The sequence below is a fragment of the Mustelus asterias genome, chromosome 20, assembly GCF_964213995.1.
Source record: "Mustelus asterias chromosome 20, sMusAst1.hap1.1, whole genome shotgun sequence".
Taxonomy (NCBI): domain Eukaryota; kingdom Metazoa; phylum Chordata; class Chondrichthyes; order Carcharhiniformes; family Triakidae; genus Mustelus; species Mustelus asterias.
Genome location: NC_135820.1, coordinates 2,857,732 through 2,870,049, shown reverse-complemented (window position 1 = coordinate 2,870,049; position 12,318 = coordinate 2,857,732). Strand labels below are relative to the sequence as shown.

Sequence of the window (12,318 nt, the reverse complement as noted above, 5' to 3'; positions counted from 1 at the left end):
CCCCATCAAACACTCCCAGGACAGATACAGCATGGGGTTAGATACAGAGTAAAGCTCCCTCTACACTGCCCCCCATCAAACACTCCCAGGACAGATACAGCACGGGGTTAGATACAGAGTAAAGCTCCCTCTACACTGTCCCCATCAAACACTCCCAGGTATAGGTTCAGCACGGGGTTAGATACAGATTGAAGCTCCCTCTCCACTGTCCCCATCAAACACTCCCAGGACAGGTTCAGCACGGGATTAGATACAGAGTAAAGCTCCCTCTACACTGTCCCCCATCAAACACTCCCAGGACGGGTACAGCACAGGGTTAGATACAGAGTAAACTCCCTCGACACTGTCCCCATCAAACACTCCCAGGACAGGTACAGCACAGGGTTAGATACAGAGTAAAGCTCCCTCGGCACGGTAGCACAGTGGTTAGCACTGCTGCTTCACAGCTCCAGGGACCTGGGTTTGATTCCCGGCTTGGGTCACTGTCTGTGTGGAGTTTGCACATTCTCCTCGTGTCTGCGTGGGTTTCTTCCGGGTGCTCCGGTTTCCTCCCACAGACCAAAGATGCGTGGGTTAGGTTGATTGGCCGTGCTAAAAAAAATTGCCCCTTAGTGTCATGAGATGCATCGGTTAGAGGGATTAGTGGGTGGATATGGGGGTAGGGCCTCGGTGGGATTGTGGTCGGTGCAGACCCGATGGGCCAAATGGCCTCTTTCTGTACTTTAGGGTTTCTATGATTTCTACTCTGTCCCCATCAAACTCTCCCAGGTATAGGTTCAGCACGGGGTTAGATACAGATTGAAGCTCCCTCTACACTGTCCCCATCAAACACTCCCAGGACAGATACAGCACGGGGTTAGATACAGAGTAAACCTCCCTCTACACTGTTCCCATCAAACACTCCCAGGACAGGGACAGCACAGGGTTAGATACAGAGTAAAGCTCCCTCTGCGCTGTCCCCATCAAACACTCCCAGGACAGGTACAGCACGGGGTTAGATACAGAGTAAAGCTGCCTCTACACTGTCCCCATCAAACACTCCCAGGACAGGTACAGCACGGGGTTAGATACAGAGTAAAGCTCCCTCTACACTGTCCCCATCAAACACTCCCAGGACAGGTACAGCACAGGGTTAGATACAGAGTAAAGCTCCCTCTACACTGTCCCCATCAAACACTCCCAGGACAGGTACAGCACGGGGTTAGATACAGAGTAAACCTCCCTCTACACTGTCCCCATCAAACACTCCCAGGACAGGTACAGCACGGGGTTAGATACAGAGTAAAGCTCCCTCTACACTGTCCCCATCAAACACTCCCAGGACAGGTACAGCACGGGGTTAGATACAGAGTAAAGCTCCCTCTACACTGTCCCCATCAAACACTCCCAGGACAGGTACAGCATGGGGTTAGATACAGAGTAAAGCTCCCTCTACACTGTCCCCATCAAACACTCCCAGGACAGGTACAGCACGGGGTTAGATACAGAGTAAAGCTCCCTCTACACTGTCCCCCATCAAACACTCCCAGGACAGGTACAGCACGGGGTTAGATACAGAGTAAAGCTCCCTCTACACTGTCCCCCATCAAACACTCCCAGGACAGCTACAGCACAGGGTTAGATACAGAGTAAAGCTCCCTCTACACTGTCCCCATCAAACACTCCCAGGACAGCTACAGCACAGGGTTAGATACAGAGTAAAGCTCCCTCTACACTGTCCCCATCAAACACTCCCAGGACAGCTACAGCACAGGGTTAGATACAGAGTAAAGCTCCCTCTACACTGTCCCCCATCAAACACTCCCAGGACAGGTACAGCACGGGGTTAGATACAGAGTAAAGCTCCCTCTACACTGTCCCCATCAAACACTCCCAGGACAGCTACAGCACAGGGTTAGATACAGAGTAAAGCTCCCTCTACACTGTCCCCCATCAAACACTCCCAGGCAAGTGGTGTCGAGCTTGTTGAGTGTTGTTGGAGCTGCATTCATCCAGGCAAGTGCAGAGTTTCTCACCACACTCCTGACTCCTGTGGACAGGCTTTGGGTGGTCTGGAGTTGAGATACTCACCGCAGGATTCCCAGCCTCTGACCCGTTGCAGCCACAGTATTCAGACGGCTTGACGGTTCGGCCTTGAATACTACAGTGAGAAACCCCTCCTGCAGTGATGTCCTGAGATGGCTGACCTCTAACCACCGCAACCATCCGTCTTAATACTGGTTATGATTGCAAGCAGCAGAGAGCTCCCTCCCACCACCCCCACCCCCACACAGAACCACATCCAACTCACATCAACTTCAATTTTGCCAGTGCTACTTGGTGCAGCCATCTCATGTCTGATCAGCGTGATCCAAAATCCTCCCTATCCCTGTATCCTCCTCCAGCCCCTACAACCCTCTGTAACCTCTTCCAGCCCCTACAACCCTCTGTAACCTCCTCCAGGCCCCTATAACCCTCCGTATCTCTGTAACCTCCTCCAGCCCCTACACCCCTCCCTATCTCTGTAACCTCCTCCAGCCCCTACACCCCTCCCCATCTCTGTAACCTCCTCCAGCCCCTACACCCCTCCCTATCTCTGTAACCTCCTCCAGCCCCTACACCCCTCCCTATCTCTGTAACCTCCTCCAGCCCCTACACCCCTCCCTATCTCTGTAACCTCCTCCAGCCCCTACACCCCTCCCTATCTCTGTAACCTCCTCCAGCCCCTACACCCCTCCCTATCTCTGTAACCTCCTCCAGCCCCTACACCCCTCCCTATCTCTGTAACCTCCTCCAGCCCCTACACCCCTCCCTATCTCTGTAACCTCCTCCAGCCCCTACACCCCTCCCTATCTCTGTAACCTCCTCCAGCCCCTACACCCCTCCCTATCCCTGTAACCTCCTCCAGCCCCTACACCCCTCCCTATCCCTGTATCCTCCTCCAGCCCCTACAACCCTCTGTAACCTCCTCCAGCCCCTACAACCCTCTGTAACCTCCTCCAGCCCCTACAACCCTCTGTAACCTCCTCCAGCCCCTACAACCCTCTGTAACCTCCTCCAGCCCCTACAACCCTCTGTAACCTCCTCCAGCCCCTACAACCCTCTGTAACCTCCTCCAGCCCCTACAACCCTCCCTATCTCTGTAACCTCCTCCAGCTGCTTGGGTGCCGAGTTCTACTATTGTCTCTCTCTCTCTGTGTAAAGTGCTTTGGGATGATTTACTACAGTAAAAAGGTGCTATATAAATCTAAGTAGTTGTTGTTACTAATAAGCTGTCCGTTGCCAGGAACAGTGTCGATAGGGTAGTGGCAGCACTCATTCCAGATGATGTCACTCCACACAGATTTATGTTGCAAATTATTTGAGCGTGCTGCTTGGAAACACATTCCACAGCTGATACATTCAGACTGAAACATCACAACCCAGGGACACAGTGCGCCCAAAGGATGGACTAGAAGTGAATGGTTACACTTCATTACCACATTTCACCTAAACATTCCGCACTGCTGAGTCTTAGCTCGGTGGGGGTAAAAATGTGAGAGAGAGAGTGTGAGAGTGCAGGGGGAAAATACGAGAGAGAGAGAGTGTGAGTAAGGGGGAAATGCGAGAGGAAGTGGAGGGGAGGAGGACCCCAGGTGTTTAAGCTTATTGTAGGATTTGATGGAAAGAAACTATCTCCTCTGCTGGGGGAAGGGTGGAGTGGGGAGAGTCCAGGACATGGGGTGGAGTGGGGGAGTCCAGGACATGGGGTGGAGTGGGAGAGTCCAGGACATGGGGTGGAGTGGGAGAGTCCAGGACATGGGGTGGAGTGGGAGAGTCCAGGACATGGGGTGGAGTGGGAGAGTCCAGGACATGGGGTGGAGGGGGTGGAGTGGGGGAGTCCAGGACATGGGATGGGGTGGAGTGGGAGAGTCCAGGACATGGGATGGGGTGGAGTGGGAGAGTCCAGGACATGGGGTTGGGGGGGGGGGGGGGGCAGAACCTTAAAATTCTAGCCAGGCCATTCAGGAGTGATATATGGGAACAATTCCTCATACAAAAGGAGATTGGAAATCTGAAACTCTCTCCCCCCCCACTCCATTCCCTCGCTGAAAAATGAGTCCTTGAATCTGGGAGGGGTCAATTGCAATTGGAGATGGATTGAATTTTATTGGGTAACGGGGCTTAAGGGATATATATGCCTTTGACAAGATGGGCCAAATGGCCTCCTCCTGTGCTGTAACTGTTCTGTGGCTCCACAGAGAAAAGGCAAGTGGGATGGAGTGAGGGAATAGGTGAGGCATGACCTAACAAAGGAAAGAACAGATGTAGAGGGGCTGAAGGGCCTCCCTCCTGCTAAAGGGGAACCCAGAAGCTTTCGAGACTTGTGAATGAGGTGAAAATGAAAGCGAGGGGGAAATAGCAAACTACATTTCAGAAAGTTTGGAATCAATGGGTATGTTGCGGGGACAGAGAATGGTGCTGGGACTGACGAGGCTCCAAATTGCAATCATCTACACACACCCAAACAAAATGGTGCCAGAATAGAGTGTGATTCATCCCGAGAGCAGAGTGATGATAATGTATTGATGTGTGATGGAACCGGCTGAACCGCTTGTGCAGACAGGGTTCAGAGGTGAACTGAGCGTGAAATCTGAGCTAGTCTTCTGTAAATGTGTACACAGAGAGAGATAGACCCAGAGTGTGTCTGGGGGGACGGGAGAGACATAGGCCCAGAATGTGCCCAGGTGAGGGCGACGGTGGCGGGGGTGGAGATAGGCCCAGAGTGGTCCAGGTGAGGGCGAGGGTGGCGGGGTGGAGGGTGGGGTGGGAGATAGGCCCAGAGTGTGTCCAAGTGAGGGCGGGGAGGGGGGCGAGGGGGGGGAAGAGAGAGATAGGCCCAGACTGTGTCCAGGTGAGGAGGTGAGGGGGGGCAGGGTGCGGAAGAGAGAGATAGGCCCAGACTGTGTCCAGGTGAGGACAAGGGAGGAGATAGGATTTTGATTTGATTTATTATTGTCACATTAATTAGCACACAGTGAAAAGTATTGTTTCTTGTGCACTATACAGACAAAGCATCCCGTTCACAGAGAAGGAAAGAAGAGAGTGCAGGATGTAGTGTTACAGTCATAGCTAGGGTGTAGCGAAAGATCAACTTAATGCAAGGTAAGTCCATTCAAAAGTCTGACAGCAGCAGGGAAGAAGCTGTTCTCGAGTCGGTTGGTACATGATCTCAGACTTTTGTATCTTTTCCCCGATGGAAGATGATGGAAGAGAGACTGTCCGGGGCATTTGGGATCTTTGATTATGCTGGCTGCTTTTCCGAGGCAGCGGGAAGTGTAGACAGAGTCAATGGATGGGAGGCTGGTTTGCGTGATGGATTGGACTATATTCACGACCCTTTGTTCCTTGCAGTCTTGGGCAAAGCAGGAGCCAGGCCAAGCTGTGATACAACTAGAAAGACTGCTTTCTATGGTGCACAGGCCCAGAGTGGTCCAAGTGAGGGCAAGGGTGCAAGAGGTAGGCCCAGAGTGTGTTCATAGAACCATAGAAAATTACAGCTCAGAAACAGGCCTTTTGGCTCTTCTCGTCTGTGCTGACAATGGGGGAGGTAGGCCCAGAGTGTGTTCAGGTGGGGGTGAGGGTGGGAGGTAGGCCCAGAGTGTGTTCAGGTGGGGGTGAGGGTGGGAGGTAGGCCCAGAGTGTGTTTAGGTGGGGGCGAGGGGCAGGTAGGCCCAGAGTGTGTTCAGGCGGGGACGAGGGGGGAGGTAGGCCCAGAGTGTGTTCACGTGGGGGTGAGGGTGGGAGGTAGGCCCAGAGTGTGTTCAGGTGGGGGTGAGGGTGGGAGGTAGGCCCAGAGTGTGTTCAGGTGGGGGTGAGGGGGGAGGTTGGCCCCGAGTATGTTCAAGTGGGGACGAGGGGGGAGATAGGCCCAGAGTGTGTTCACGTGGGGTGAGGGTGGGAGGTAGGCCCAGAGTGTGTTCAGGTGGGAGGGGGAGGTCGGCCCAGAGTGTGTTCAGGTGGGGACGAGGGGGGATGTAGGCCCAGAGTGTGTCCAGGTGGGGGTGGGTGAGGGGGGAGGTAGGCCCAGAGTGTGTCCAGGTGGGGGTGGGGGGGGGGGGGGGGGGGAGGTAGGCCCAGAGTGTGTCCAGGTGAGGGCGAAGAAGGATGGTGGGGGGGGGGGGGGGAGGGGGGAGGTAGGATCCAGTGTTTACTCCAAGTCCCTCGTACTGAGAAGGAAAACAGGCTCAGGTAAACCAGAATTTCCCTGGGCCGACCAGTTCAGCCGGTTTCCAAACCACATTAAACAAACAGCAGTGAGCTTAACCAGATCACCCAGGATAGACTTACTCCTGCCAAGGTGTCTCAGGGAAGTTTGATGTGTCAAACAGCCCGCCCATCCCAGAGTAACATGTTGCTGTCGCGTTGCTACCTGCACTCTCTGGAGGAAATGCAAGGTCCCACAGACACTGTTGTGGAAACAAAACACAAGGAGGGAAGTTTATCCCTCGTGTCCTGAGGACGGAATATTTCCCTCAGCTGAAATAATCACCCCTCCCCAAACAAACACACACACACACACGACAAACTGGGTTGTTACAACATTGCTGTTTGTGGGATCTTGCTGTGTGCCAATTGGTGACCATGTTTTCTCCATTATAACAGTGATCACTTTGATCAAAACTGTGTCATTGACTGTAAAGTGCATTGGGACGTCCCAAAATGGTGAAAGACACTATAGAAAAGACACTAAAATAGGTGAGATGGTTAAGTTGCAGTGAGGAAATAAGCAATTCACAAATGGATATAGGCAGGTTGGGTGAGTGGGCCAAAATGTGGCAGATGGAGTTTAGAATCATAGAACTCTATAGTGCAGAAGGAGGCCATTCGGCCCATCGAGTCTGCACCAATCACAATACTACTCAGGCCCTATCCCCGTAACCCCATGCATTTGCCCGAGCTAGTCCCCTGACGCTAAGGGACAATTTAACATGGCCAATCAGCCTAACCCGCACACCTTAGAACTGTGGGAGGAAACTGGAGCACCTGGAGGAAACCCACATGGGGGGAGAAGGTGAAGACTCCACATAGACAGTGACCCGAGGCCGGAATCGAACCCGGGTCCCTGGTGCTGTGAGGCAGCAGTGCTAACCACTGTGTCAGCACAGTGGATAAATGTGAGGTTATCCAGTTTAGTTGGAAAAATGGAAAGGCAAATTATCTAAATGGAGAGAAACCTTGGGGTGCTTTGGTGCAGAGGGATCTGGGTGTCCTTGTGCATGAATCGTAGAAAACTAGTATATGGGTAATAAGGAAGACAAATAAAATTTTAGGCATTTATAACAACAAAGAACAGTATAGCACATGAACAGGCCCTTCGGCCCACCAAACCTGCACCGACACATGACGCCTTACGCAGTCCGTATCCCTTTATTCCCTGCCTATTCATCTGTCAAGATTTATTGCTAACTGAATCGAGTATAAAAGTGGGGAAGTGTTGTCAAACCTGTACAAGGCATTAGTGAGACCACACCTGCAAGTATAGTGCACAGTTCTGTTTTTGAAGTTTATTCTCTAGTATCAAGTGTAAGTAAGCTTACATAAACACTGCAATGAAGTCACTGTGAAAATCCCCTAGTCGCCACACTCCGGCGCCTGTTCGGGTACACCGAGGGAGAATTTAGCACGGCCAATGCACCCAACCAGCATGTCTTTCAGTCTGTGGGAGGAAACTGGAGCACCCGGAGGAAACCCATGCAGACATGGGGAGAATGTGCAAACTCCACACAGATAGTGACCCAAGCTGGGACTCAAACCCGGGTCCCTGGCGCTGCGAGACAGCAGGGCTAACCACTGTGCCGCTCCTTTCCCCTTGTGCGGCATTCTAGAATGAGAGGCCATAGCTTTTGGATAAGAGGTGGTCGATTGAAAATAGATGAAGAGAAACTACTTTTATCAAAGGGTGGTGAATCTGGAATTCACTATTCCAGAGTGTGGGGGATGCCGGGGCATTAAGGAGACAGACAGATTTTTAATTAGTAATGGGTTGAAGGGTTATGGAGAACAGCCATGATAGTATTGAATGGTGGAGAAGGCTCGAGGGGCTGAATGGTCTACTCCTGGTTCTGATATGTGTTCTTATGAAATGCAGAATGTTCACCCCCTCCATTCGGGTTTCCCCTGTGACTTGCTGCTCGATGTGGCGTTGGGAGGGAGGAGCTAGCCAATATATCACCAAACAGAAAGCAGGTTAGTCAGCGCGAGAGCCTAGCCCCAGAAAGGGCGAGACACCACAAGGCAAAACTCCACTGAGTAACAAATGTCTGGAATATTTACAGGAATCAGGGCTCCCACTTAGGGAATCCACTTCACATTCAGAATTCATGAACAAAACAAGTTTAGACAGCCGGACGCCTCTAGACAGCGTGCATTTAAGTCGTACGGTGAATATATTAAACAAAACGCACCGCTGCTTCACAGCTCCAGGGACCTGGGTTCGATTCCCGGCTTGGGTCACTGTCTGTGTGGAGTTTGCACATCCTCCTCGTGTCTGTGTGGGTTTCCTCCGGGTGCTCCGGTTTCCTCCCACAATCCAAAGATGTGTGGGTTAGGTTGATTGGCCATGTTAAAATTGCCCCTTAGTGTCCTGAGATGCGTAGGTTAGAGGATTAGTGGGTAAATATGTAGGGATATGGGGGTAGGGCCTGGGTGGGATTGTGGTCGGTGCAGACTCGATGGGCCGAATGGCCTCTTTCTGCACTGTAGGGTTTCTATGATTCTATGATTTCTATGAAAACCTCCAATTGCTTCACACAAATAATCATTGGAAACAATTTGACACCGAGATGCGTAGGAGATATCAGGGGGACTGTGAAAGGAGGTCAGAAAGTTCATCTATGGGGAGGAGGGGGGGGGAAGGGGTGGGGGGTTAGTCAGGCTTAGGGAGGAAATTCCAGGGCTTAGACTCTCCCGTTCCTCCCTCATCCTTTAGGGGTTGGCAGAGGTTACAGAGATAGGGAGGGGTGTAGGGGCTGGAGGAGGTTACTGACATAAGGAGGGTTGTAAGGGCTGGAGGAGGTTACAGCAATAAGGAGGGTTGTAGAGGCTGGAGGAGGTTACAGAGATAGGGATGGTTGTAGAAGCTGGAGGAGGTTACAGATATAGGGAGGGCTGTAGGATGTTGCAGCGATAGGGAGGGTTGTCGGGGAGAGTGCGGTTTACAAAGGTAGGGAGGGTTGTAGAAGCTGGTGGAGGTTACTGAGATAAGGAGGGTTGTAGGGGCTGGAGGTTGTTACAGAGATGGGGAAGGTTGTAGGGGCTGGAGGAGGTTACAGAGATAGGGAGGGGTGTAGGGGCTGGAGGAGGTTACAGATATAGGGAGGGTTGTAGGGGCTGGAGGAGGTTACTGAGATAAGGACGGTTGTAGGGGCTGGAGGAGGTTACAGAGATGGGGAAGTTTGTAGGGGCTGGAGGAGGTTACAGAGATAGGGAGGGTTGTAGGGGCTGGAGGAGGTTACAGAGATGGGGAAGGTTGTAGGGGCTGGAGGAGGTTACAGAGATAGGGAGGGTTGTAGGGGCTGGAGGAGGTTACAGAGATGGGGAAGGTTGTAGGGGCTGGAGGGGGTTACAGAGATAGAGATGGTTCTAGAAGCTGGAGGAGGTTACAGGAATGGGGAATGTGGTGGTTGGAGGCAGTGGCCAGTGATTTGAAAAGCAGGATGCGAATTTTAACTGGAGGCATTGTCACATTCTGAGGTGTTGTGGGTCAGTCAGTGAGCACAGGGCGAATGGGACTTGCTGCGAGTTAGGAGACAGGGCAACTCCGGTCTGGAGGGTAAAAAATTGCAGAGCATTGGAATAATTGGAGTTCCCCTCTCTCTCCCCGTGTGAAGTATTTTATTCTGAACTTGCAGAGATCACAGTTTCTCCCTAAATACCCAATCAAACTGTGTCATAAATAGTGAGTAGGTTCCACCCTCCGACCCTTAACCCCACCCCCCCTCACCCCAAACCAGCCCCAAGACCAGTCTTTAGCACAGGGGGAATTCTACTCCAGTCCTCATAATTAAACTCTTACTGCCTGCAGCGATGGTAGAATGTAATTGGCTTTATCAAATTCTATAGTGGGTTTCAATGTGTCAAACTCCAATGGTTAGTTATTGGCAATTTTGCAGCTGTAACCAAGGTAACCAGAAATATTGTAGTTAATGCTTTGTTCCAATTCCTTCTCGAGATGTGGTATGTCGTGATTGTGTGAGCCCAGATATGTTCTCAAGGTAATGGTAGGTTTATTTGTAACCACTTAATACAGTCAAGTGATTTACAACTGAAGTGGTGCCCCAGTGTTATACACACCCACCCCCACCAGTACTGTACCCCAGTGTTATACACACCCGTTCCCACCAGTATTATACCCCAGTGTTATACACACCCACCCCCACCAGTACTGTACCCCAGTGTTATACACACCCGTTCCCACCAGTATTATACCCCAGTGTTATACACACCCACCCCCACCAGTACTGTACCCCAGTGTTATACACACCCACCCCCACCAGTACTGTACCCCAGTGTTATACACACCCACCCCCACCAGTACTGTACCCCAGTGTTATACACACCCACCCCCACCAGTACTGTACCCCAGTGTTATACACACCCACCCCCACCAGTACTGTACCCCAGTGTTATACACACCCGTCCCCACCAGTATTATACCCCAGTGTTATACACACCCACCCCCACCAGTACTGTACCCCAGTGTTATACACACCCACCCCCACCAGTACTGTACCCCAGTGTTATACACACCCGTCCCCACCAGTACTGTACCCCAGTGTTATACACACCCGTCCCCACCAGTACTGTACCCCAGTGTTATACACACCCACCCCCACCAGTACTGTACCCCAGTGTTATACACACCCACCCCCACCAGTACTGTACCCCAGTGTTATACACACCCGTCCCCACCAGTATTGTACCCCAGTGTTATACACACCCACCCCCACCAGTATTGTACCCCAGTGTTATACACACCCACCCCCACCAGTACTGTACCCCAGTGTTATACACACCCGTCCCCACCAGTATTGTACCCCAGTGTTATACACACCCACCCCCACCAGTATTGTACCCCAGTGTTATACACACCCACCCCCACCAGTATTGTACCCCAGTGTTATACACACCCATCCCCACCAGTACTGTACCCCAGTGTTATACACACCCGTCCCCACCAGTATTGTACCCCAGTGTTATGCACACCCATCCCCACTAGCACTGTACCCCAGTATTATACACACCAGTCCCCGTCAGTACTGTACCCCAGCGTTACAGTGACAGACCCATCCCTACCAGTACTGTACCTCAATGTTGTAGTGACAGATCCATCCCCACCAGCACTGTACCCCAGTGTTATACACACCAGTCCCCACCAGCACTGTACCCCAGTGTTATACCGTGACAGACCCGTGCCCACCAGTACTGTACCCCAGTGTTATACAGTGACAGACCCATCCCCACCAGTACTGTACCCCAGTATTATACAGTGACAGACCCGTCCCCACCAGTACTGTACCCCAGTGTTATACAGTGACAGACCCGTCCCCACCAGTACTGTCGCCCAGTGTTATACAGTGATAGACCCTTCCCCACCAGTGCTGTACCCCAGTGTTATACAGTGATAGACCCTTCCCCACCAGTGCTGTACCCCAGTGTTATACAGTGACAGACCCGTCCCCACCAGTGCAGTATGACGTTAGAAAATTCAATCGTGTTTGGCTGCTGCTGCTCATTATCACAAGATGTGATGTTGTAATTACATGGTGACTCATTCACAATGGTAATTGCCATGTAAGTATTATAAATTCTCCTGACGATCAAGATAAGAACAAGGAAGTAAACTCTGAATATCCAATAGCGGTTGAAGCGAGTCAGCATTTCTTATTTTGATTCTGCCAGCCTCTATACCTACTCCTGAAACCTTCACTTAGTACACCAGGAAATGGTACAGTATTTTAAACTAGCACAGCCTCCTGACTACCACACTGCATTTATATTTGGTACTTGTATCAACTAATGGAGAAGAGCATAGTAAAAACAAATCACAGGAGTGGGCCGAGAGTGAAATTTAACCTGAGGACTAAAGTGAGGCCTAGGCCGCATTTCCCCTGGGAACCACGGCAACAGTACGAGTTAGTTTCAAAAACAGGATCAGATATTAGAAATCTATTCAATCCAAATGTATCTCTCTCTTAAATTCACAAGACCTCCTGTGGACTTCCCCAGCCCGGGATTTTGTATCTTCTAAGTATTTGAAAAATACAATTTCCCCCTGTAAAAACTAAGCTCATTCAG

The 12,318-nt window shown here is 51.4% G+C and overlaps 1 protein-coding gene across 1 annotated transcript in view; it reads right to left on the bottom strand.

Annotated features, from left to right (window-relative positions):
• Positions 1-12,318, bottom strand: part of LOC144508729 (uncharacterized) — a 45,945-nt gene that overhangs the window by 6,509 nt on the left and 27,118 nt on the right. The window contains exon 3 of the mRNA XM_078237037.1: positions 6,310-6,428. Within this exon, the coding sequence (XP_078093163.1) occupies positions 6,310-6,428 (119 nt within the window). The remainder of the gene's footprint in view (positions 1-6,309; positions 6,429-12,318) is intronic.